Below are 23,317 nucleotides of genomic sequence, written 5' to 3'. Positions count from 1 at the left end.
AATGGTTGTGAGCCACCATGTGGTTGCTGGGATTTGAACTCTGGACCTTCGGAAGAGCAGTCGGGTGCTCTTACCCACTGAGCCATCTCACCAGCCCCCAATAGAACCATTTCTAACGTGGTTTCTCAAATGGACATTCAACCAAGAGTCATAGATAAGCTGGAAGAAATACTAATTTTCCCTTTTAAAAAATATTTATTTATCCATATGAGTGCTCTATTTGCATGTATGCCTGCATGACAGAGAGGGCATCAGATTGCATTATATACATGGTTCTGAGCCACTGCGCTCAGAACCTCTGGAAGAGTAGACTGTTCTCCTAAACACTGAGACATCTCTTTAGCCCCCAATACTAATTTCCTTTGCTTGGGAGTTAGAAGTTTGAGATTATGCTTTTTAGTTAATTTATATTAAAATCCTTTTTATCTGTAGCAGTGCAAAGTAGCTCTTAAGGAGACCACAGCCTATTGAAATGTACTGCATTGTTAAAGTTCTTTATAAGTGTCCTAGGCATTGATACTGACATATTCCTTCACCACTACAGTCATAAAAAGATAGATGTCTGTAACCAGAAGTCCATGTTTTCTTTCATTTTAAATTTTTTCAGTAATATTATCAGATGTTTTTTAATCCAGACATCTTTTGAGAAAGAGAATTGGGGGTGGAGGGGGAGAAGAGGTAGGTGCGTGTGTGTGTGTGTGTGTGTGTGTGTGTGTGTGTGTGTATGGGGGTGGGGAGTTGATGTGCATGCCACAGCACACATGTTTCTACACATGAGAGGACGTTGTTTGTGGAGTCGTTCTCATGACTACTTAGGTTTTGAAGATTGAACTCAGGCACTAGGTTTGTGAAGCAAACATTTTTACATACTGAGCCATCTCCCGGGTCCAATTTAGGCCTCTTTTTAAATAGAGCTTCTTAGGAAGGTAGACATGGTGGACTACCCTGCCGTAGCATAAGCCAATAAATATAATAAATGCCTTTTCATTAAAAAAAAAAGTCCTCTTTCTTATAAAAATGACCTGCTTTTGCTCTTTCTCTTATGACAAACTTAGTTGACTCGATATGTGAATTAATTATAAAACTTTAATTTTGCTTTAATGCCATATCTTTAATGGTGTGAAGTTCATATTATGGTGATTTTTTTTCCAAATGTGTCTAGACTTGCTCCTTGGAGCTAATGTAATACATATTGTACTTACCATCGATTCCAAGTTTCTACTGTGATCAGTGTAGTGAATTTCTAGCCGAGTTTTTAAAAAGCTAAATATTCCAGTATGGGTTTTTGTTTGTTTGTTGGTTTGTTTTTGGTACTGTAGCAGCCAAGGGATTGCCGGACATGGATTCCTCGATCCTTATACACCACAACGGAGGCATCCCAGCCAACAAAAAACTGTCCACAACGTTGCCAGAGATAGAATATCGAGAAAAAGGGAAAGAGAAGGACAAGGATGCCAAGAAACACAACCTTGGAATAAATAACAACAACATTCTACAACCTGTAGACTCTAAGATACAAGAGATTGAGTATATGGAAAACCATATCAATAGTAAAAGATTAAACAATGATCTTGTGGGAAGTACAGAAAATCTCTTAAAAGAGGACTCATGCACTGCTTCCTCAAAAAATTACAAAAATGCCAGTGGAGTTGTGAACTCCTCGCCTCGAAGTCACAGCGCTACAAATGGAAGCATTCCTTCCTCGTCTAGTAAAAACGAGAAGAAACAGAAGTGCACCAGCAAGGGCCCGAGTGCACACAAGGACTTAATGGAGAACTGTATTCCTAACAACCAGCTGAGCAAGCCAGACGCACTGGTGAGGTAAGTGTGTGCACACTCCCTTCCTCCTGAGGTGACTCCAAAAGGAGCACTTCCGGGGCCTGCTGGAGTTGCTCCTGATCAACCCTGAGACTGGCAGCACGCAGGTGTTTTACTTTACACAGGTTTGTAGGCATCTGTGTGGGCATAGCAAAGAACTGATTTAACCTTCCCTGTATTCTGAATTAGAGAGGACAGATGTACATGCTGCCTGATTGGTGGTCCTAAAAGACACTGTGTGTTCATCCTGCCTCTTTATGTTTGTCTATCGAAGGTTCTTTTTTTTTTTTTTTTTAAGATTTATTTATTTATTATATGTAAGTACACTATAGCTGTCTTCAGATACGGATGGTTGTGAGCCACCATGTGGTTGCTGGGATTTGAACTTGGGACCTTTGGAAGAGCAGTTGGCGCTCTTAACCACTGAGCCATCTCACCAGCCCTCGAAGGTTCTTTTTGACAAAAAGACAACAAGAAGAGTTTGTGCCTTGGTGCAAATTTCTCTATGATCAATCTGACAGATGGGTAGAAGAGTAAGAAATTTGTCCTTTTACCCTGAGCTTGTTTTATTGGTTAGTTTCTTTCTGTAATTAGAATTTAAATTACTGCCGGGCAGTGATGGTGTAGGCCTTTAATCCCAGCACTTGGGGGACAGAGGCAGGAGAATTTCTGAATTTGAGGCCAGGCTGGTCTACAGAGTGGGTTCTAGGACAGTCAGGGTTATACAGAGAAACCCTGTCTCGAAAAACCAAAAAAATAGATCGATAAATAAATAAATAAATAAATTATCCATAGATAAGGCCTGGTGGTCCCTGGGACCCACATGGAGGAAGGAGAGAACAGATGCTGGCAAGTTGTCCTCTGACCTACATGCACACACACACACACACACACACACACACAAACACTTGCACACACAACAAATACATTTTTAAAAGAAACCTCTTGATAAAAATTCCATATGGGAACATAATACTAGATGTAGATTTAGTCAGAAACATTCCTCTTCTCGACCTTAATTAACTAAAAGTAACACTGTTATGTGACACTGACTGGCAAGCTTCATTTGATTAAATTGGCAAACAGGTGTGTTTTTTAACTCTGTCTTCAATCTGGAAGCTGAGAGCTGAACTGGAGGCGGTTTGTCTTTTGTTTTTGCTGTATGTAACTTACTCAGTTCAGTAAGTTTCTTATATTCCACTTTCTTTGGCATTTTTAAAGGCCAAGGACAATTTATTCTTTGAGGAAGAGCTTTTATCATGGTAAAAGATGTAAGCCAGAGTATTGATTGGTTTTAATATTGTTAGTGATAGCCAGATAAGAGAAATGGGATCTATAGTATCTCTCACTCCTGAAGCAGGTCTCTGTGCCCCTTTGGAAGCACACCATTGCCTCTGCCGTGCAGGAGTCCATCCAGAGCTTCCCCATTATCCTGCCGAATGAACAGTCAGAAGAAAGTTCTTTCAGATGTTCAGAGCAGAGAGACCAGTTATTGTGCATCTTATTTCAGAAGGAATTCCCCAAAATTGACTAAATAAAGCAGGTGACACCTTTGCTGCAAGTTATTTAACATCTTTACATGATTTTAGTACCAAAACAGGTTTCCTGTGTTTGTTTGGTGTTGCAAGTGAGGTGAAACTGCCTTCTGGGGCACCCCAGCTAATTGTGATGCTAATTGCCTCCTGCTACCTGATCTACCTTTGGTATAGAAGATTGAGGACCCAAATGACCAGTGACCTAGGGCTGTGGTATTTGTGCCCCTTGCCTGCTCCTGGGGACTGCTGCCTCCTGTTGTCACCAGTGTGGACTGTATCTTCACCTGTAGGCACCCCCAGAGTAAGTTTCTGTTTTAGAGAAGTACTTGCTGTCAGTAAGTTAATAGAAAATATATTTAAGTAGTTTTATAAACTTCTATAGAATTATTTTCAACTTTTTAATGTACTATGAAGATAAAAGGGATCTAGGTGTGGTGGTGCACACCCTTAATCCTAGAACCTGGATCTCTGTGAGTTCAAAATAGTCAGAGCTACACAGTGAGAACCCTGTGAAAAGCAACCCAACTATCCGACAGTGAGAGAGATTTATATAAATAGTCCTGGACCCACCTGTCTCTGCAGGGATTAAAGGTGAGTGCACCTTTATTTTTCATTTACTTTGGAGACAGGGTCTCTCTATGTAGCTCTGGCTGTCCGGGAACTCACTAGAGACCAGACTGGATTTGAATTCACAGAGATCTGCCTGTTTCTGCCTCCTGAGTGCTGGAATTAGAGTATGCCACTGCACCTGTCTTCTAGTACAGTTACTGTAAAAATCATTCTTTTGGGAGTATTAAAGAACTTTAGAAACTATTCACAATATGAGGCTCCATAAAGAAGACAAAGCAGTGTCATTAAAAACATCTTTCCCAGTGTATACAAAAAAGAGATTTGAAGAGAAAAGCTGAAATGTTGACAAAAGCTACAGCCTGTGGTATAATAGACAGACATTTTTTTCTCTTTACTTACACACATTTCCAGAATTCTCCAGGTGAATAATAATGAAAGCATTTGAAAGGAGAAAAAAATTGATTTTATTATTTATGTGTGTGTGTATGTATATATACATGTGTGTATATGTATGCATGCATGCATGCATGGTGTTTTGCCTGCATAAGTGTGTGTGTGAGAGTGTTGGAGCACCTGGAACTGGAGTTAGAGTTGTGAGCTGCCATGTGGGTGCAGAGAACTGAGCCCAGGTCCTCTGGATGAGCAACCAGTACTTGTAAGTCTGAGCCATCTCTCCAGCCAGAAAAGCATCTTTCTAAGCAAATTACCTACTGTGCTTAGAGGAGGCCTTGCCATTTCTTTTTGTCTTGCTTGTCTGGTTTTGATGTATGTATGCTTGTTGAATGCCATTAACTGCTGTGTTCAAGGTGTTAGTTTCTGAGTAGAGTGAGTGTGTCATCTTCAGATGAACAAGCTGAACTCAGTTGCCTCTGTCTTAGGGTTATCATTGCTGTGATCAAACACCGTGGCAAAGTCACTTGGGGAAGAGAGAGTTTATTTGCTTTTGCATCACTGTTCATCACTGAAGGAAGTCAGTACAGGAACTCAAGCAGGGCAGGAACCTGGAGGCAGGAGCTGACGCAGAGGCTATGGAGGGGTGCTGCTTACTGGCTTGCTCCCCCGTAGCTTGCTCCACTTGCTTTCTTACAGAACCCAGGGTGCTACCATCCACAATGGGCTGGGCCCTCCCACATCAATCACTTAGTAAGTGCCCTAAAGACTTGTCTACAACACAGTCTTATTTATTTATGTATCTATACACTGTATCTATATGGATAGTTGTGAGCCTTCATGTGGTTGTTGGGAATTTTTTAGGACCTCTGCTCACTTTGGTCAACTCATTCCCTGCTTGCTCTGGCCCAAAGATTATACATAAGTACACTGTAGTTTTTGTTGTTGCTGTTTGTTTGTTTATTTAAAGTTTTATTTTTAAATACTTTTACTTAAATTATTTGAGACTGGATTTCTCTATGTAGCCTTGGTACCCATAACTCTGTAGACCAGGCTGGCCTTGAATTCCTAGAAATTACCTGCCTCTGCCTCCCAAGTGCTGGGATTAAAGGGGCTCACCCCACTGCCTGGCCTGATACTTAATTTTAAAAAATGTTACATATTGTTTATTTATTAGAGAAAAGGGCTCACTTTGTCATCCTAGTTGGCCAGGAACTGGAAGAGTATAGACCCAGCTAGCCTCAAAGTCCCACAAATCGACCTCCCTCTGCTTCTTGAGTTCTGAGATTAAATTTGTGTGCCACCATGCCAAGGTTATTTTTATTTAATTGTGTGTCTGTGTGTGTCTGTGCAGGCAGGCTCCCACATGTGTTGTTTTCTGTATGTGAGTACAGTGCAGGGAGAAGTGTGAGGGGAGCATTGATTCCTTGGAACTAGAGTTGTGAGCCACCTGAGGTGGGTGTCAGAAACCAAGATCTGCACAGGAAGAGTGTACTCTGCTCCACTGAGCCCTCTCCAGCTTCACACAGCTGCTCTCCTTATGCATTTTGTTGGAGCATAGCTCGCTTGTTTACACAGTTCCTGTGGCTGCTTTTGTGGCAGAGTTGAGTAGCTGTGACAGACTGTAGCTACAAAGCCACAAATACTTACCTTTTGCCCCTATTCAGAAAATGTGTTGGCCTGCTGGGTACAGCTCTTGTTTGTTCTTTCCTTTTAATAGATTGTGAAATTCAGAATGTCTTCATCTTTGTGTCTTTATAAAAAAAGGTTCTTAGTGAATGAATATGTGTTAGCTAAGAGAGTAACCTTGGAGCACGGAGCTGAGTGAATGAAAAAGATGCTAGCTATGAGACCAAGAAACCACGCTGGAGAAATGGCTAAGTAAAGGAGTCTAGGCAAGGGAGTCTGGGAACTTGGGCATTATATACGATACACGTTGCCTATAGGCTTTTCCAAGAAAACTTGGGGAATTTGCCAAGGCCAGTCCAAAGTCCTCTTTTGGTTTGAGAAATACATTATTTTACTAAAGGACTGTTCCAACTTGATTTTTGTGAATTCTTTTTTATTTTTGTTTCTTTTTGTATGTATGTTTTTTATGTAGATTTTTAAACAGGGTCTTTCTGTATAGTTCAGGCTGTCATGGAACTTGTTATGTAGATCAGGGTAGCTGAGAACTTGGAGATCAGTTGTCTCTGCTTTCTGAATGTTGGGATTAAAGGCATGCGCCATTCCTGGGGATTTTGTGAATTCTTGGCTCAGGATATTTTAAAACAGACTTAAAATGTTAGTAGCCAAAAATGTTTTTATTCCTAATGTGGCAAAAATTCTACTTAAACCAGAAAGCAGCTAGGTCATTTATGTCAGCCAAGTTCTGTGCTGGGGAGGAAGAGGGTAAATTAGAGAGGAGCTTGTTAGTTCTCAGTGGCTAGTTGAAAGGCACGTTAGTCTTTCTAGTGCTGCAGAGGAATTCCTGTGAAAACTTAATAAAAGCAGCTGGGCTGGTGGTTCAGCAGTTAGAGCTTTTATTCCTTTTCCAGAGGACCAGAGTTCAGTTTCCAGTGTGCAGTTTTTAAATGTAATTCCAGCTTCTGGCACCCAGTGGATGGGTAGTGGGTTTTCCCTCCCCGTCTCCCCCTCTCTCTCTCTCCCTCTCCCCCTCTCTCCCTCTCCCAGTCTCCCCCTCTTCCCCTCTCTCCCTCTCTCCTTCTCCCTGTTTGTTGTTTGTTTGTTTTTATGAGTCCCAGTTTTAACCCCCTCCCTTTTTTTTTTTAGGATTTGTTTATTTTACCTATATGACTACACTGTAGCTGTCCTCAGACACACCAGAAGAGGGCATCAGATCCCATTATAGATGGTCGTGAGCCATTATGTGGTTGCTGGGAATTGAACTCAGGAACTCTGGAAGAACAGCCAGTGCTCTTAACTACTGAGCCATCTCTCCAGACCTCTTGTAACTCTTTATCACATAATCTTTTCTTACTTCTTTTAGGGAGCCAGGCACAGATGTAGGTTGACAGTAGATGAGACTGACTCTTAGCACTAGGAGTAAAGAAGAAAGGTCCTGGTCCAGGATGCAACAGAGAAATGCAGAAGGTTCTGAACTCCAGCTGTAGGTTTAGGGACAAAGCAAGAGTAGAACCAAAGCTACAGCCTGCCTGGCAGGAGGAGGCCAGATGGCACTCAGTCAGGAGCTGTTTCTGTCTTAGAAGCTAGGCACAGATGAAGCCAAACAAGCAGTTGATCTATTGTCCCATGCCTTCTCAGGGGTGGGACCTTTTAATGAACATAACACTTTTCCCCCAAGGAAAGTCTTAAGAGTCCTACAAAGTTCTATATGGAAGTAGTGGTTAAGGAGGACATATAAGTAAAGTTTGAAGCCTGATGTGTTTCTCAGGTACATAGAAAATACTTAAACTGACTAGAGAGATGGCTCAGTGGTTAAGAGCACTAACTGCTCTTCTGAAGGTCCTGAGTTCAAATCTCAACAACCACATGGTGGTTCACAGCCATCCATAACTCCCTCTTCTGGAGTGTCAGAAGACAGCTACAAGCCGGGCGGTGGTAACACACGCCTTTAGTCCCATCACTTGGGAGGCAAAAGGAGTTGCATCTCTGTAAGTTTGAGTTTGAGGCCAGCCTGGTCTACAGAGTGAGTTCCAGGACAGCCAGGGCTACACAGAGAAACCCTGTCTCAAACAAACAAACAAACAAACAAATAAAGAAGACAGCTACAGGGCTGGTGAGATGGCTCAGTGGGTAAGAGCACCCGACTGCTCTTCCGAAGGTCTGGAGTTCTAATCCCAGCAACCACATGGTGGCTCACAACCATCTGTAACGAGATCTGGCGCCCTCTTCTGGAGTGTCTGAAGACAGCTACAGTGTACTTACATATATTAAATAAATCTCAGAAAAAGAAAGAAAGAAAGAGAGAGAAAGAAAATACTTAAACGTTACCTGAGGTCATATAGTTTGTAGGGTTCTGCATTGTGACTTTCTGTGTTGCTTCCTCTTTACAGCATTGGTTCTCAAACTTCCTAATGATGGGACCTTTTAATACAGTTCCTCATGTTGTGGTGACCCCAACCACATTTTTTTGTTGTTGTTGTTGTTGCTACTCCATAGTTGTAATTTTGCTACTGTTATGAATCATAATGTAAATACCTGTGTTTTCCTATGGTATTGGGGGCCCTGTGACAGTAACCTTTGCTTCCCAAAGGGATTGCTACCCACAGGTAGAGGGTCATTGCTTTACAGCATCCTAGTGCCCAGAGTAATAAATGTAAGGTCAGTGAGGATAGAGGCATCCTTTGCATTTGTCCTTGGCACAGAGGAGACACTCAAACTGGAGTCTTCTAATTGGTCATAATGCTCATAATGCTCATATGATCATAATCAAGACTTTGCTTTTTAAAATTTTAGTCAGTTTTCATGTAGCTCAGGCTATAACTGGGGATGATATTGAATTCCCAGAATCACAAGTATGTGCTGCCATACCTAGTTCTGCATATTTTAAGGAACCTAAGGTGTTCTGCAAGGTGTTCTACAATAACCGAGCCACATCGTAGCTCCTCAAGGTCTCTGGGGTCAGGAAACCTTTGACAGTTCCTAGGACAGAACCTTGTTTCATTTAGTGAAGTTAATAACAATTTTATTTAATAAAACGCAAAAAGAGAAAGAAAAGCTTTGCACTGCCATTCCCGTTCATTCTGGATTCTAGGAAGTTTTATAGTTGAGCATCTGTCCCTACTTTTTCTAGAGGCCATGTGGGGGGTGAAAGGAGCCTCCAAATTGTAGGGCGAGGGCCAGGGCAGAGTCCTCTGGGAGACTGCTGTCCAGCCAGCCATTCACACCACCTGTCACCTATGGCTAGGGCAGGGGGTTTTACTGCAGGCTATCTCTCAGCAACAAAAGGGAGAAATCTGCCTTTACTTCCTTCTCTGTCCTGCTAAGTCTGGCCTTCCACCAGCCCAGGAGCAGCCTCTGCCTCTGTGTCCGCTGGCAAAAACTCAGGCTCCATCTTTCTGTCTGTCTTTCTCTCCCAGGAAGCACTGGCCCTAGAGTCTGCATTTGCTTATGAAGTTTGTGTTTGAATACACTTTGCCTGAGTGTCAGGAATAGTCAGTGGAAGAAAATCTGACCTTGACCTTGGAGAAGAGGTTTGCTCCCCACATAAGTGCTCTGCAGACTGACCAGCTGACCTGGCCGGAACAGCCTCTGTTTTCAGTGGGATGCATTAGTGGTTATTTTAAATGGCATCTTTCCTAGCTAAGAGATAAAACTGTGTGAGGTCTTAGGATGAAGACTTTAAAAGCCAGACATGTAAGAGGTGCTGGCCATATTAGATTAAATGGGTTGGAAAAAGTGTGACTACTGAATTATTTGGAAAGTACTAAGTGGAAAAAATAAGCAGTAGATTCTTAAGTCTATTTTTAAAAGTTTAGTGGTTTTTGTTTATTTGTCTCTTTGGAAACAAACTTAATTTATATTTGTCTGGCACTATGTCTGAGCAAGTATACTTTGGCAGACCTGATTTATTTTCATTTCCTGCTCTGTCTGTAATATTTTAGGCTGCTGTAGTTTTACTTGGTTGGTCTTGTTTATATTAATTCACAGGACAGATTGTGCTTATTTTAACCATTGAAGGAACTTTAAAACTGTGTAAGAATATAGTCGTGGTAATAGGAACAGGATTTCTACTTAAGCAGGGCTACTTTGTGACGTGAGCACCATGCAGTGTATTAGAAACTAGGCAGCACTGAAGCCACACATTCTATGTGCCCACCATTTCCACGTCTGACAGCTCCAGGAGATAGAAATGACCTGGGAGGTATTCATATAAGGAGCCTGGGCGTGATAGGTTCTGACGGTTTACCCTCTTCACAAAGCATGGTTTAATATAAATCTCTGTGTGAATCTCTAGTTGCTGCATCAAAAGATATTGTATTATAAAGACTTTAAGTTTTTATTACGAATTTATGCCCATGTCCTTGTTAAGATCAGGATATTTGAATGGATTGGTTCTCTGCTAGTGTGGGTTCTAGGAATCAAACTCAAGTCTTCAGCCTAGGCAGCAAGCACCTTTGTCTATTGAGTCATCTTGCCAGCCCATTTTAAAAGACTTTTCATATAAACTCATGTTTAATCACATTTCTTTATGATGCTAGTTGTATGTGTAGGTGTGTATGTGGTTTGTTTTGATACAGGCTCTTACAGTGTAGCCCAGACTGACCTGGAATGTACTCTGTACACCACACTAGCCTCAAACTTAGGGAGATCTACCTCCTCTCGTTCCCAAGTGCTGGGATTAAACGTGTGAGCCACCATACCCAACATGATGTAATTTTGGGCACACATGGCTTTCTTCTTGAAGAATTTAGAAAGTCAGCAGCACCATGTTTCCTTACATGACCAGCTGTGTAAAAGCCTCTGGAGTACTTTATCTAATACTTACCTTTTCATTAGCTTTATTATAAATCAAAACACCACAGACCAAGATTTTAGTGTGTGGTGTCCCTCTGTATTCTTTAAGGAAAATTAATGTGTTCACCCTTTGTGTTTGTCTTAGTTTGAGTTTTATTTCTATGCAGAGACACCATGACCAAGGATTGTGACTGACTTAAAGTTGCCAAGGTTTAGTTCATTATTGTAGTGGCTGGAGGCATGGCGGTTTGCAGACATGGTGATCTGTAGGTATCAGGAGACAGAATGCCACACTGGGTATAGCTTGAGTATATATGACCTCAAAGCCTACCTCCAGAGTGATACACTTCCTTCATCAAGGCCACATCTACTCCAACAAGGCCACACCTCCTAAGAGTGTCACTCTTTAAGGCCAGGCATTTAAACACATGATTCTGTGGGGGCCATGCCTGTTGGAGGCTCCGCAGTGTGTGACAGAAGATGGAGCAGATATATAAGATGCTTTGTAGTACAGTTTCACCTAGTAATCAGTCCATCAGGATGGGGTTTTCTTTTGGACATTTGTGTCTGGTAAGCAATTGTCCTACCATGAGGCACAAGAGAGCTTCACTTTAGTATTTGCTGAGCTGTGCTTGATAGACTGTATTGGAACAGCTTCCAGTCACTTTAGGTCTCACATAGGAGCATGTAGCTATCTGTCAGGTACGTGACATATACTGCCCTGACTGACCCATGCTGCCTGTGCTGTCAGTGTGGGTGACCTGGCAGGGGAGTGGAAGTTGGTATGGGGGATTATCAGTATTTCTTCTGGGGTTAGGTCTTTCATTTATCTAAAACAAGTCCTATCTTCTTGAGTACACAGGGACTATTCATGGAGTTAGATTCTTGATGAGGCTCTTTATTGGCTTTTTTCATATGTGCCTCCCTTCATAAGCACACACATTTATCCTATCTCTTAAAGCTGAATCGAAGGCCACTAGTTGTGGGTGTGTTTGTTGCGTCTAGAGTTATGACATTGGCCTGATCTGTTCTATTCTGATCCCTGAGTAGGGACACTGAAGGACACAGCGTGAGAATCAGTGACACGATGTGTAAGAATTCCGTGAAATGTTAGGAACATAGTCTCTATTTCCAATTGTATTACCCGTCCCTGAGACACATACACACAGGCAGATTCCACACCAGAATGGCTGGGGCCCAACACAAAGCAGTGAGCACATTAACCGTCCAGAGCACAAGGGCTTCTCCAGAAGGCACTATGACACACAGTGCTAGAGTGTGCCTTGAAGAATGGGTAGGATTTTCTGTTCCCACAGCACAGTTACAGGCAGGTGTCAGGAAACAAATCAGTGGCAGGGTTCATTAGGAAACTTGCCTCAGTTGCATGTCTGTATAACTTAGACGTGGTTTTTAGACTCCCCTTTGCCACTAGAAGCAGGCTATAGTCTAGAAACATTGCATATAGTCTAGAAAGTTGCAGAGCCAAGGGTCCTGACCCCCCTGGTCCAGGAGTCCAGCCAGCAGCCCAAAGAGACATGATGGTGCACGACTCCTAGAGTGGCTGCAGAGTCAAGTTTTTTTCCCTTGGTGAATTCTTATTAAGAAAGATCAGGGCTGGAGACATGGCTCAGTGGTTAAGAGCACTGACTGCTCTTCCAGAGGTCCTGAGTTCAATCCCCAGCAACCACATGGTGGCTCACAACCATCTGTAATGGGATCTGATTCACTCTTCTGGTGTGTCTGAAGACAGCTACAGTGTACTCATTAATAAAAAATAAATAAATCTTAAAAAAAAAAAAAAGAAAGATCAGCTTGAGCCGGGCATGGTGGCGCACACCTTTAATCCTAGCACTCGGGAGGCAGAAGCAGGTGGATTTCTGAGTTCGAGGCCAGCCTGGTCTACAGAGTGAGTTCCAGGACAGCCAGAGCTACACAGAGAAACACTGTCTCGAAAAACCAAAAAAAAAAAAAAAAAAAGGAAAGAAAGAAAGGAAAAAAGAAAGATCAGCTTGTTCCTCACAGATCTTTCTCTTGTCAAAACTCACTACCCTGTGCCTTAAGCATCCCCTCTGCTCACAGGCAGGCTTTATTAAAAAAAAAAAAAAAAGGTATTTCACAGCACCATTAAACCTTTTACTTCTGAGAAATCTTTGCCTTGGTCTGATTCTAGTCAATCACTAGAGAAATACAAACATTTAGATTATGGGTCTCCCTAACTTCAGATATTTAAAATATCTGTTCAAGTGTAGGCTAGCACTTGAGAACTTGGGGGTGTTTTTCCTATCTCGCCTGCCTCAGGCTGTCATCTGCATTCAGTTCCTTCAGTCAGTTTGGAGATTCCCCTTATTAAAATGTAAATCTTTTCCTCTTGAATTTAAACAGCTATCAACTACATAGAGCTTGGCTTCCAGGCTAGGATTAGGGGATAACAGATTAGGGGAAGAGATAGGACTAGAGTAGGTAAGAGGGCCCTTAGCTTTGCAAATCCACTTCCTAGGTGCCCTGCAGCCTGACGTGGGGACCTGCGGGAGAGCTTCTGTAGGCGGTCCCATCTCTGAAGAGCTAGGTGAGTGCTTCAGAGCTTTGGGCTGGCTATCAGGTCATTGTGACCTGTAACTGGTTAGAACTAGACAGAAGTACACAGAACTTATGCCAGCCCTGTCTGTCCAGAGTGCTGGTCCCACCAGCCAGCCCACAGGAGCTGGGCAAGCAGGAAGTACATTTGCTTCCTCGCTAAGATTGATGAGCTTGTAGCACTTGTAGGAAGAGTTCCTTAATCCCTGGAAGCCCTGGTAGGGCAGAGCAGGCTTAGCTCTGAGAGATGGGAGTCCATGATGCATCCTACTGGAATTTTGAAGGTTGTAACTATTACCTGTATTTGTATCTTGTTTCTCTCTATGACTTGCTTCTAGTTTAGGTAGCTATTGGCAGTTAAATTGAGTGTTATGCATGTATTTGAAGATGTTGCGTTAACCTTTTAACACTATTTAGTCAGAACTTCTTTCTTCACATTAATAGATTATACATGTGTATTTTATGTGTATTTTACCTAGAGAAGTATTGGCCTTCAGCTCCAAGGGGGCTAAGTGTACCACTAAGACAAGTAGCCACATCTGCTCACTACATGTCCCCAGCACCTGACTGTCTCAGTTCAGGTCAGCTTGCTAATTCACATATTTCTCCTAAAATTTCCAGCATCCATCATTCTATTAAGCAGATACAACAATTGAGCCATGTCTTATAAAATTAGAAAATGGAGTGGCCAGGCATAATGATACCCATCATTAATCCCAGCACTCAGGAGACAGAGGCAGGCAGGTCTCTGTGAGTTCAAGTGCAGCCAGGATTACATAATAAGACCCTAGCTAAAAAGAAGGGGAAGAGAGCCTGTGTAAGTAAATTATACAGTAAATGTCCTTATATACTCACCGTGTGTGTGTGCGCGTGAGGGAGTGTGCGTGTGTGAGATGGCGCGTGAAGGTAGAGGGCGACCTCTGCAAGTTGGTTTTCTCCTTTCATGGTGTGGGTTATAGAATGCGCCTTCATCCAGTGAGCCGTTGTTAGCACCATACACTGGAGCACCATGCAGTAGTTTAAGGAAAGTGTCTGAGTAGGTGAAGGTGCAGCTGAGATTCAGGCTGTTGAGATTCAGGCTGTATGTGTGTCAACCCCCTTCATGATAAATGTAGTTATATGCATGGAAAGTGGGAAAGGCTCATAGGAAAGAAGTGCATCAGATGCGAGTGTGATCTGATTCAGCCTGCATGAGAGTAGTGCAAGTTGTTTACATGTTGAATTTTTTTGTTAGATTTTTTTTTATGCTGAGTGCATTTCTTGTTTTTTTTTTTTTTTGTTTTTTTTGTTTGTTTGTTTGTTTGTTTGTTTTTCGAGACAGGGTTTCTCTGTATAGCCCTGGCTGTCCTGGAACTCACTCTGTAGACCAGGCTGGCCTCAAACTCAGAAATCCGCCTGCCTCTGCCTCTGCCTCCCAAGTGCTGGTACTAAAGGCGTGCGCCACCACGCCCGGCTGCATTTCATTCTTATAGTAAAAAGTTAAACCCAGTGAGAGATTATAAATCATTTTATCACCTGTTTCAGTAAAAATTTGAACAATGTAGTAGGCCTTCAAAGCGACAGGTTTTTGTAGTAGCCCGTGGAGATTACTCACTGCATTTTGACTTGTGCTTTTAAGTCAAGGCTTTGCTGCACAACTCAGTCTCTAGTGAGTAGAAGTTTCTTTTGTCAGTATTTGAAATGCTTAGATTATGGATTTCTTAGGTTACTGAGACTTTCTCTTAGCAAACTCAACCAATGTCATTAGGTAGTGATCATGAAGCCCAGGGTTTCTCAGGCAGGCACGCTCATCCTAACTATCACACTTCGGAAAGCAGTAATAAGAAAGAGTTGGTGGAGCTAATGACAGTAGTTAGGAAAAGACTGAAGCATTTTAGTCCTATTTTTTATGAGAGTAAATTGTTTTGTATTTTCAAAACCATTTCTCTGGAGGTAGAAGTGGGTGGATCTCTGAGGCCAGCCTGCTCTACAGTGCTTCATAGTAAGCCTTTGTCTTGGGGTGAAGGGGGGTGGGGTGATGAGATTTCCTGGGCTAGAAATGTAGCTCAGTGGGAGAGTCTAGTATGCAGGAAGCTCTGGATTCAAGCAGTTTCCTACTACAATATGACATATCCACACTAGAGTATACTGTAGTAGATCTTGGATGTGTACTTCTGAGCATGTACACACTACAGTATACTGTAGTAGATCTTGGATGTGTACTTCTAAGCATGTACACACTAGAGTATATAGATCTTAGATGGGTACTTCTGAAGAAGTATCCTGTCTTTCTTAACAAAGGAAACATATTTTTGTAACTTCCTTCTTTTTGTTGTATAGTACTGCTGGTTTGGCTTTGATAATATTCTCATCGAATTCCACTTCTAAAAAGCATTTTGGGAGACCAGGGAGATGGCTCAGAGGGAAAAGGCACTTGCTGCGAAGCCCAGTGACTTGAAGTAATGGCTCTCACTCACACTGTGGAAGGAGCGAGCATACTCTCAGAGCTCGTCCTCTGACCTTCACATGCATGCATGCAAACGTACACACTAAATAGATAAGTGGAAAGAAACTTTTTAAAGCATTGTGTTCTGTATTTTACCAAAATTATGTTTGTATCCTTTGTTCTCAAAACTCTTTATATTATTGCAAATTTCAAGAAATCCCAAAACTTTACTCAGAGGAAATAATGTCTTTTGAAACAGTATTTCTCTGTGTAACAGAGTTCTGGGTATCCTAGACTCCCTTTTTAAAGCAGACTGGCCTGAAACTCACTCTTCCCAGTCTGTGTATCTCCTGACTGCTGGGATTCAGTGCATACAGTGCATACAGTGCATGAGGCCCAGCTAATACGGTCATTGTGTCAGAGAAACGCTTCACTTACAGCCAGGCAGTAGTGGTGTATGCCTTTAATCCCAGCACTGAGGAGACAGAGGGAGGCAGAACTCTTTGAGTTCTGGGCCAATCTGATCTACAGAGGGAGTTCTAGGACAGCCAAGGCTACACAAAGAGATCCTGTCTCAAAAAAACAAAACCAAGACCACCACCAACAACAACAAAACCAAAACAGAAGACTTTTAAAATGAAAGTGATAAGTACAAAATTACTAAAATGTAGCATCTGAAAGAAGGGGCTTTTTTTTTCTTCAGCTGATGGCAGTCAGCTGTGCTGTGGAACCAGATTCCCGTGTCTGCATCTGGTACAACTTAAGCTGCTGAGGTAAATCAGCAGCCATTTCTAAATGTGTCAGGCTTCGAAATCCTAGAATAAGTGGGAGGAACCTTAGAGATGGTCAGCTGCAGACGAGGAAACTGCAAAGATATGTGCAGAGTTGGCCCTAGAGGCTTAGGACCCTGATGACCGAACTCTGTACAGACCAAATGCCTCTGTCCTCATGGAGGAGCCTGCCCTTTCACTTAACACGCACTTCTTCCTCTGAGAGGCTGGCCTCACAAGAGATGTGAACATGAGCATGCACTTGTTAATGGGATGAACCCTACGCGGCCTGTTTGTAGTGTAGTCCTTGGGTTACTTCAGGCGAATGAAGGACAGCATAGCTATGATCTAAATGCTGATCTTCGAGTACACTGAACTGAAATGACCTTGGTGATAGGGACAGTGTGGTGTGATGTGGACCTGTGACTATTCCCTAGGGAGTGAGCCCTGGCAGGAGACCAGCAATGCCCCTGGAACTCAGTCTCTAGGCTGTGCTCTCACAAGGAAGGGAACACTGGTGATAGCGCCTGCAGTATGACTTGGGGCTTGAGAGTTGTTTTAAAGTTGTCTAATGGTAGTTAGGGGAAGAAAGTGTTCAGCTTTCTGTAAGAGGCCAGGGAACATTACTGAGTGAGTATTGATTTCTTCAGTAGGCCCTGAGGACTTTGTACATAATAAAACATGTATGAGCTTTAGTCTGTGGATCTGACAGTCCCAAAGAGAGATCCCCATTGTGCACCAGAAGCTGTGCTTCTGTCAGTATGCTGGACTAGAGACACAGAAGTTTTCTCAGATTGGGGGTGGTAGTTGAGAGGTTAAGTGTGGCTTAGCATGAACAAGCCCTGGCATGTCCTTAACACCCGGGGAGGGATGGGGTTTCTGCACACAGAACTCAAGCACTGATGTTTGCTTATCTGTGCATTTGTGTTTTGTAGAAAAACTGTCTTCTCAGAGCTTCACTGTAGTGTACGTCCTGGGCCTGATCTTCAGCTCGGCTGTCGAGGTCCAGCTGACTCTTTCCTACTGGTTCTAGTACAGTCTTTCTCAGGCACCAGACTGAGGGCTTGTCCAAGCACCATGGCTGCTCGTGCCTCTGAGGTTTTTTAAGTGTGCCAACTCCATTTGGAGCACTCCTCCTTCCCTGCTTCCCATCCTCTGCATAGCCTTCCCCAGATTGCTGTGCGGGGGGTGGGCTGGGGAGGAGGAGGATGGATCCTGGGATCCTGCCTGGGGATCGTGGGCTGCAAGATTTTCTTACTCTTATTTCTTCATATGGGAAAAATGGGAATAATCATTGCAGTTGGCCCTTAGCTCTGCTGATTAAATTAGTTCACATTGCTACCTACCTATCGGGACCTATCGGGAGCAGTGTGTCCAGTCACTGAGGAGTGGCTGCTGCTATTATTCTTCCTAGTATATGTTTAATTGTAGCCTTTCTTGTGTTACTATCTAATTATTTTAGTCATCCAGTCTTTGGCCCCTGTTGAAATTATAGAGCCTTCCTGTGAAGAAGAGATTTGATTTTGCCCTTTAGTTCCTTTTACTGCTTGCTTATATTTAGACCCCCAAGTGCACATCTCTTAAACTGGTGTTATTATGGGCTAGATGGAGCAGGCAGTAAGGAATGGCACAGTAAGGTAGGTTTTAGCTTACAGTTTTCTTAATGTCCCTTTTCTTGAGCCTTGATGAGCTCTTGTGCCATACCAAAAGTGTGACTGTTACTTAGCAAGCAGTTTCTGGAAATGGATGGAGATCTTGTAGCCCATGATGAGGGACAGTGCAGTCTGATCTAGGAGAGTGTCAAAAAGAAGAGTCTCTGGCTGGGTTCTGAGTTCATTGCTCTGACAGGCTTTACTTGCTAATGAAGTCAGCAGTGGGGAAGAGACTTGAATGTTTAGCTCTCCTGTTTTTCTCTGCTCCTTTATCCACTACTCAGGTAGACATTGGGGACAATCAAAAGTTAAGCCCTCCTGTGAAGGCAGTCACACCATAGAACTAAGCACATCACAGGTCGTCCCGTGGAGACCGACTGTCGCCAATCCCTAAGGCGCCTCCCAGATGAAAATGCTGCCTTTCTCCCTTTCCCAGGCTGGAACAAGACATTAAAAAGCTAAAGGCTGACCTGCAAGCCAGCCGGCAAGTGGAGCAAGAGCTGCGCAGTCAGATCAGCTCCCTCTCAAGCACAGAACGAGGCATCCGCTCAGAAATGGGCCAGCTCCGGCAGGAGAACGAGCTGCTGCAGAACAAGTACGTGCACCTATGGGCCTTGAGCAGGGCCTCCTGGTACCAGGGGAGGACAGACAGTCTCAGGCTGACCAGGAGACACGGCCCAACCTTCCTATTCATTGATGTTTAATTTTCCGTGTTCCCATCAATTCTACACTTGCTTTGTTCCAACAAGAGTTTCATAATATTATCTCTGCTTTAATAATGTAGTTTAACTATAATATTAGTTAATAAGCTTTTGTGATAAGTAACAGTGATAAGGAATTTTGCCACTCTTTGAAAAGTGTGATCTTTTCCTGAGGATTAGGCTATATTTACTTTGAATCTCAGAACTGAAAAATGACAGTGAGCTTTGGTTTCATTTGAAGAGACAGGCAGAAGCTGGCTCTTCTGTGTGAATTCCTTAAACTTTCTTTAATTCATTCTGGAGTTAGTTGCTGACTAAGGTAAGGTTGTCTTTGTAGTCTCTAAGCTGTGTATGTCTGTGGCAGTGATGTCTCTCACAGGCTTCCCCACAAAGAAGATTCTCACGTAGAGTTCCAGGAATTAACTGTCTGCTAGAGTCCACCATGCAAGAACCCTGGCCATCGTCTGAGCAGCTTGTGCAGTTGTTAGCGTTGGCCCCTGGGGGACAGTCTGATGGCTGGCTCCCTTCACCTTGCTGTGTGAAGCTGTAGAGAACTTAGGGCTGTGAGAGGAGAACAGGCTGCAGCATGGGTATCATTCAGAAACATAGTGTGGCAGAGGCTAAGCCAAGGGAATTGCCACAAGTTCAAGGACATCCTAGGCTACGTAGTGAGATCTTGCCTAAGAAAACAACTGAAAAACAGAGGAACAGACCTTCCCCTCCCACCAACTTTATATTCAATAGGACTGGTCTAATCTGTGGGTCTTTGGTATGTTGTTGTTTTTTGGTATTTTTGTTGTCTTTTTTTTTTAAGCTTTTTTGGGGGGGGGTGTTTTTTTTTCCCAATGTTCAGAATTAACTCTATAGTCACCTTCTACCCTCTTCCTTACCTTTCTGACCCATGTCTTCTGACTGCCTGCTCTGCATCACTTAACAGAACAGAGGGCAGGGCTGACTCTGGGTTACATAAAGTAGGTGACTTATTAGTATTTAGGAACCGTTAAGTAGTGATTAGTAATGACCATGTGTTTTCTCTGATACTTGTCTATTCCAACCTCCCATACACACTCACAGAAAGGCTGCATGGAGACTATATTTCTCAGGGCTTATAGTGACTGTCTAATGAGAAGATTCTTTGTCAACAACTATTTCCATATAGGTTACACAATGCTGTGCAAATGAAGCAAAAAGACAAGCAGAATATCAGCCAGCTGGAGAAGAAGCTAAAGGCTGAGCAGGAAGCCCGAAGCTTTGTAGAAAAGCAGCTAATGGAGGAGAAAAAAAGGAAGAAGTTAGAAGAAGCCACAGCTGCACGGGCTGTTGCCTTTGCTGCTGCATCTAGGTATGTCACTAGAGTATTTGGTCGTGGTTGGCTTTCCTTGTCCCAAGATAGATGTGGGGATTTGATGCTTGGGTGGGATGGGACAGAACAGTTTGTGTGAGTGGCTTGCTTTCCTAGGTTGTTCATCAGTTGTTTCAGCTCCTCCGGAGCCAGCTCACACTGCCCTGCAACATTCATCTCAGTGACCTCACCCATAGAGCAGAAGAAGGGGTCACTGTACTCCACCATACACCTGAGCTTCCTCTCACTATCTGTGTGGCCACTAAGTGCTTTGAGAACTCCCTCTGCAGTCAGTCCTCACAAAGCTATCAGTGCTTCCAACACAGACGGGGGTGGTCTTAAGGGTCTTTACGATATTTTTTTAGATTAATTTATTTAATTTTATGATCATAAGTGTTTTGCCTGCATGTGTCTCTGTGCTCCATGTGTGCAGTAACCATGGAAGCAAGAAGGCATTGAATTCCTGGGACTCGAGTGATGGGTGGTTGAAAACTTTCATGTGGGTGCTGGGAACCAAGTGCTCCTACTGTCAAGCCATCGCCTCAACCCCTGATTATTAGTATTTGTTTAAAGATTTTATTTATTTTATGTATTTTATGTACACTGTATCTGTCTTCAGACACACCAGAAGAGGGCATCAGATCTCATTACAGGTGGTTATGAGCCACCATGTGGATGCTGGGAATTGAACTCAGGACCTTTGGAAGAGTAAAGCTATCTCTCCAGCCCCCTCCCTGATTATTTTAGAGGACTGAAGAGATAGCTCAGGTGGCATAGTGCTTGAAGTGCATAAGGACCTGAGTTGAGTCCCCATGTAAAAAAACAAAAAACAAAACAACAAAAAAAAACTGGACCTGGTGGTGCTCAGCACCCATGTAAAAAAACAGGTGTGGTAGAGCACATTTGTAATCCCAGCCCTGGGGAGTTCAGAAGTAGCAGATTCCTGGGACTCACCAGCTTCCAGAGATGCTGTCTCAGAAAAATCTAAATGAACCTGGGTGGTAGTAGTACACACCTTTAATCCCAGTGCTTAGTAGGCAGAGACAAATGGATCTCTGAGTTGAGGTCAGCCTGGTCTAAAGAGCAAGTTTCAGGACAGCCAGGACTACAGAAACCCTGTCTTGAAAACTTAAAAAAAAAAAAAAAAGGATATTAGAAAACCTAAATTACAACTGCTGAGCATACACAGATGCTTTCTTGTCACAAGTCCCTAAACTACATACCACATGGCACCACTTCCTGCCTCTTAGTGATAGAGGGATGGCTCTATGTAAAGTCTATGCAAAAGCTGCTGTTTTATCTGAGGAATTTGAGCATATGCAGATTCTGTTTCCATAGTGGTCTTCAAACCAATCTCCAACGATAGAAGGAGAACTATAAACCTTACTTCCTGACTTTTTTCAAAAGGGGAGAGTGCACGGAAACCTTACGGAGTCGGATCAGAGAGCTAGAAGCTGAGGGCAAGAAGCTCACAATGGACATGAAAGTGAAGGAGGAACAGATCAGGGAACTGGAACTGAAGGTTCAGGTGAGGAGAGGGTGGGGTGGACGGTCCATCACAAGGGCACCTGCAGCATGCCAGGGTTGTGTGCCCAGTGTGGAGCAGCACCTTTATACCAGGCCTCTTAAGTTGCATTATCTACAAGGGAAGGGGCCTTAATCTTGTCCTGTTTGACACAGCCAGGTTTCAGACATCAGGAAAGGGACAGATGAGCCAAAGTAATAACTGGACAAATGGGGGGAAATAAAAGTAGAGCTTTAGTAGCATAGAATGGAAATGTAGAAAAAGAAAAGATAGGGGGAATAAAGTGTCTTATTTGGTCTTGAGATACAAGAAGACTTCTAAGCATAAAATCAGTACATAAACTCATAGATAACAATCAAACAGTAAATAAGGTAGAGATACTTGGGATGGGTGCTGCTGGGCTGCAGAGACAGCTCAGCAGTCAAGAGCACTGGGTGCTCTGGCAGGGACTGGGTTCAAGTCTCAGCGCCCACACAGTGGCCCATAGATGCCTCCTATTCCAGAGTGTCGGGTCCCTCTTCTAACCCCCACAGGGACCAGGCTCACACATGGTAAACAGATACACACACATGCAGGCAAAAGGTTTACACAATAAAAATAAATATAAAAATTTAAAAAGCGAGAGAGAGAGATACTCACTGAGTGGTGGTGGTGCACACCTCGGATCCCAGCACTGGGGAGGCAGAGGCAGGGCGATCTCTGTGAGTTCCAGGACAGCCAGAACTACAGAGTGAGACCCTGTCTAAAACAAATAAAAATATATAGATATCAACGAGTATCAAAAATAGCACTTTTAGGATATAAGTAGCTGGTAAAAGTAACATACACAGAGAAATACAGTATACAAACAGATCGTTTACAGAAGAGAAACAAGTGCTAAACGTGGATCTTCAGGACCAGCAACAGTGTGGCTCATCAGGGAGAGATGCTCACTGACAAGCCTGATGACCTCAGTTACCCACCTGGTCATTAGGAGAACCAACTTTCGGGTCCTCTGACCCCCAGAGTCATAACAGCACACACCATCAAAACAGTGGCGGGAGAGATGGCTCACTGGTTAAGAGCGCTCATGCTCCTTTGGAAGACCCAGGTTTTATTTTTCAGCTTTCATATGGGGTCTCAGACCTGCCTGTAACTCTAGTTCTAGATACTCTGACCCCTCTTCTTACCCCCACATGCTCCTGCAAGCACATGGTGCATACACAGACAGTCAGACACACATACCACATACATTTAAGTAAAATTAAATACTTTTTTTAAAAATTTATATGAGTACACTGTCGCTATCTCCAGACACACCAGAAGAGCGCATAGGATCCCATTACAGATGGTTGTGAGCCACCATGGATTGCTCTTAACCCCTGAGCCATCTCTCTAGCCCCCTCAAATATTTTTAAAAATTAAAATTAATGTAAAAAGTTTTAAGTGTACTCTTATTGCCAAGAAGTGACATGGTTATAAAAATTTCAATCAGCCGGGCGTGGTGACGCACACCTTTAATTTCTGAGTTCGAGGCCAGCCTGGTCTACAAAGTGAGTGCCAGGACAGCCAGGGCTACACAGAGAAACCCTGTCTCGAAAAAACCAAAAAAAAAA

The 23,317-nt window shown here is 43.1% G+C and overlaps 1 protein-coding gene across 2 annotated transcripts in view; it reads left to right on the top strand.

Moving 5' to 3' along the window:
- Window positions 1-23,317, top strand: part of Maco1 (macoilin 1) — a 53,307-nt gene that overhangs the window by 22,942 nt on the left and 7,048 nt on the right. For both annotated transcript variants that reach the window (XM_021160173.2, XM_021160175.2), the window contains 4 exons: window positions 1,320-1,821; window positions 18,591-18,749; window positions 20,015-20,197; window positions 21,605-21,725. In XM_021160173.2, the coding sequence (XP_021015832.1) occupies window positions 1,320-1,821; window positions 18,591-18,749; window positions 20,015-20,197; window positions 21,605-21,725 (965 nt within the window). The remainder of the gene's footprint in view (window positions 1-1,319; window positions 1,822-18,590; window positions 18,750-20,014; window positions 20,198-21,604; window positions 21,726-23,317) is intronic.

The sequence above is a fragment of the Mus caroli genome, chromosome 4 (genome assembly GCF_900094665.2).
Source record: "Mus caroli chromosome 4, CAROLI_EIJ_v1.1, whole genome shotgun sequence".
Classification (NCBI taxonomy): Eukaryota; Metazoa; Chordata; class Mammalia; order Rodentia; family Muridae; genus Mus; species Mus caroli.
This window is presented reverse-complemented; position numbering and strand designations above follow the sequence as displayed.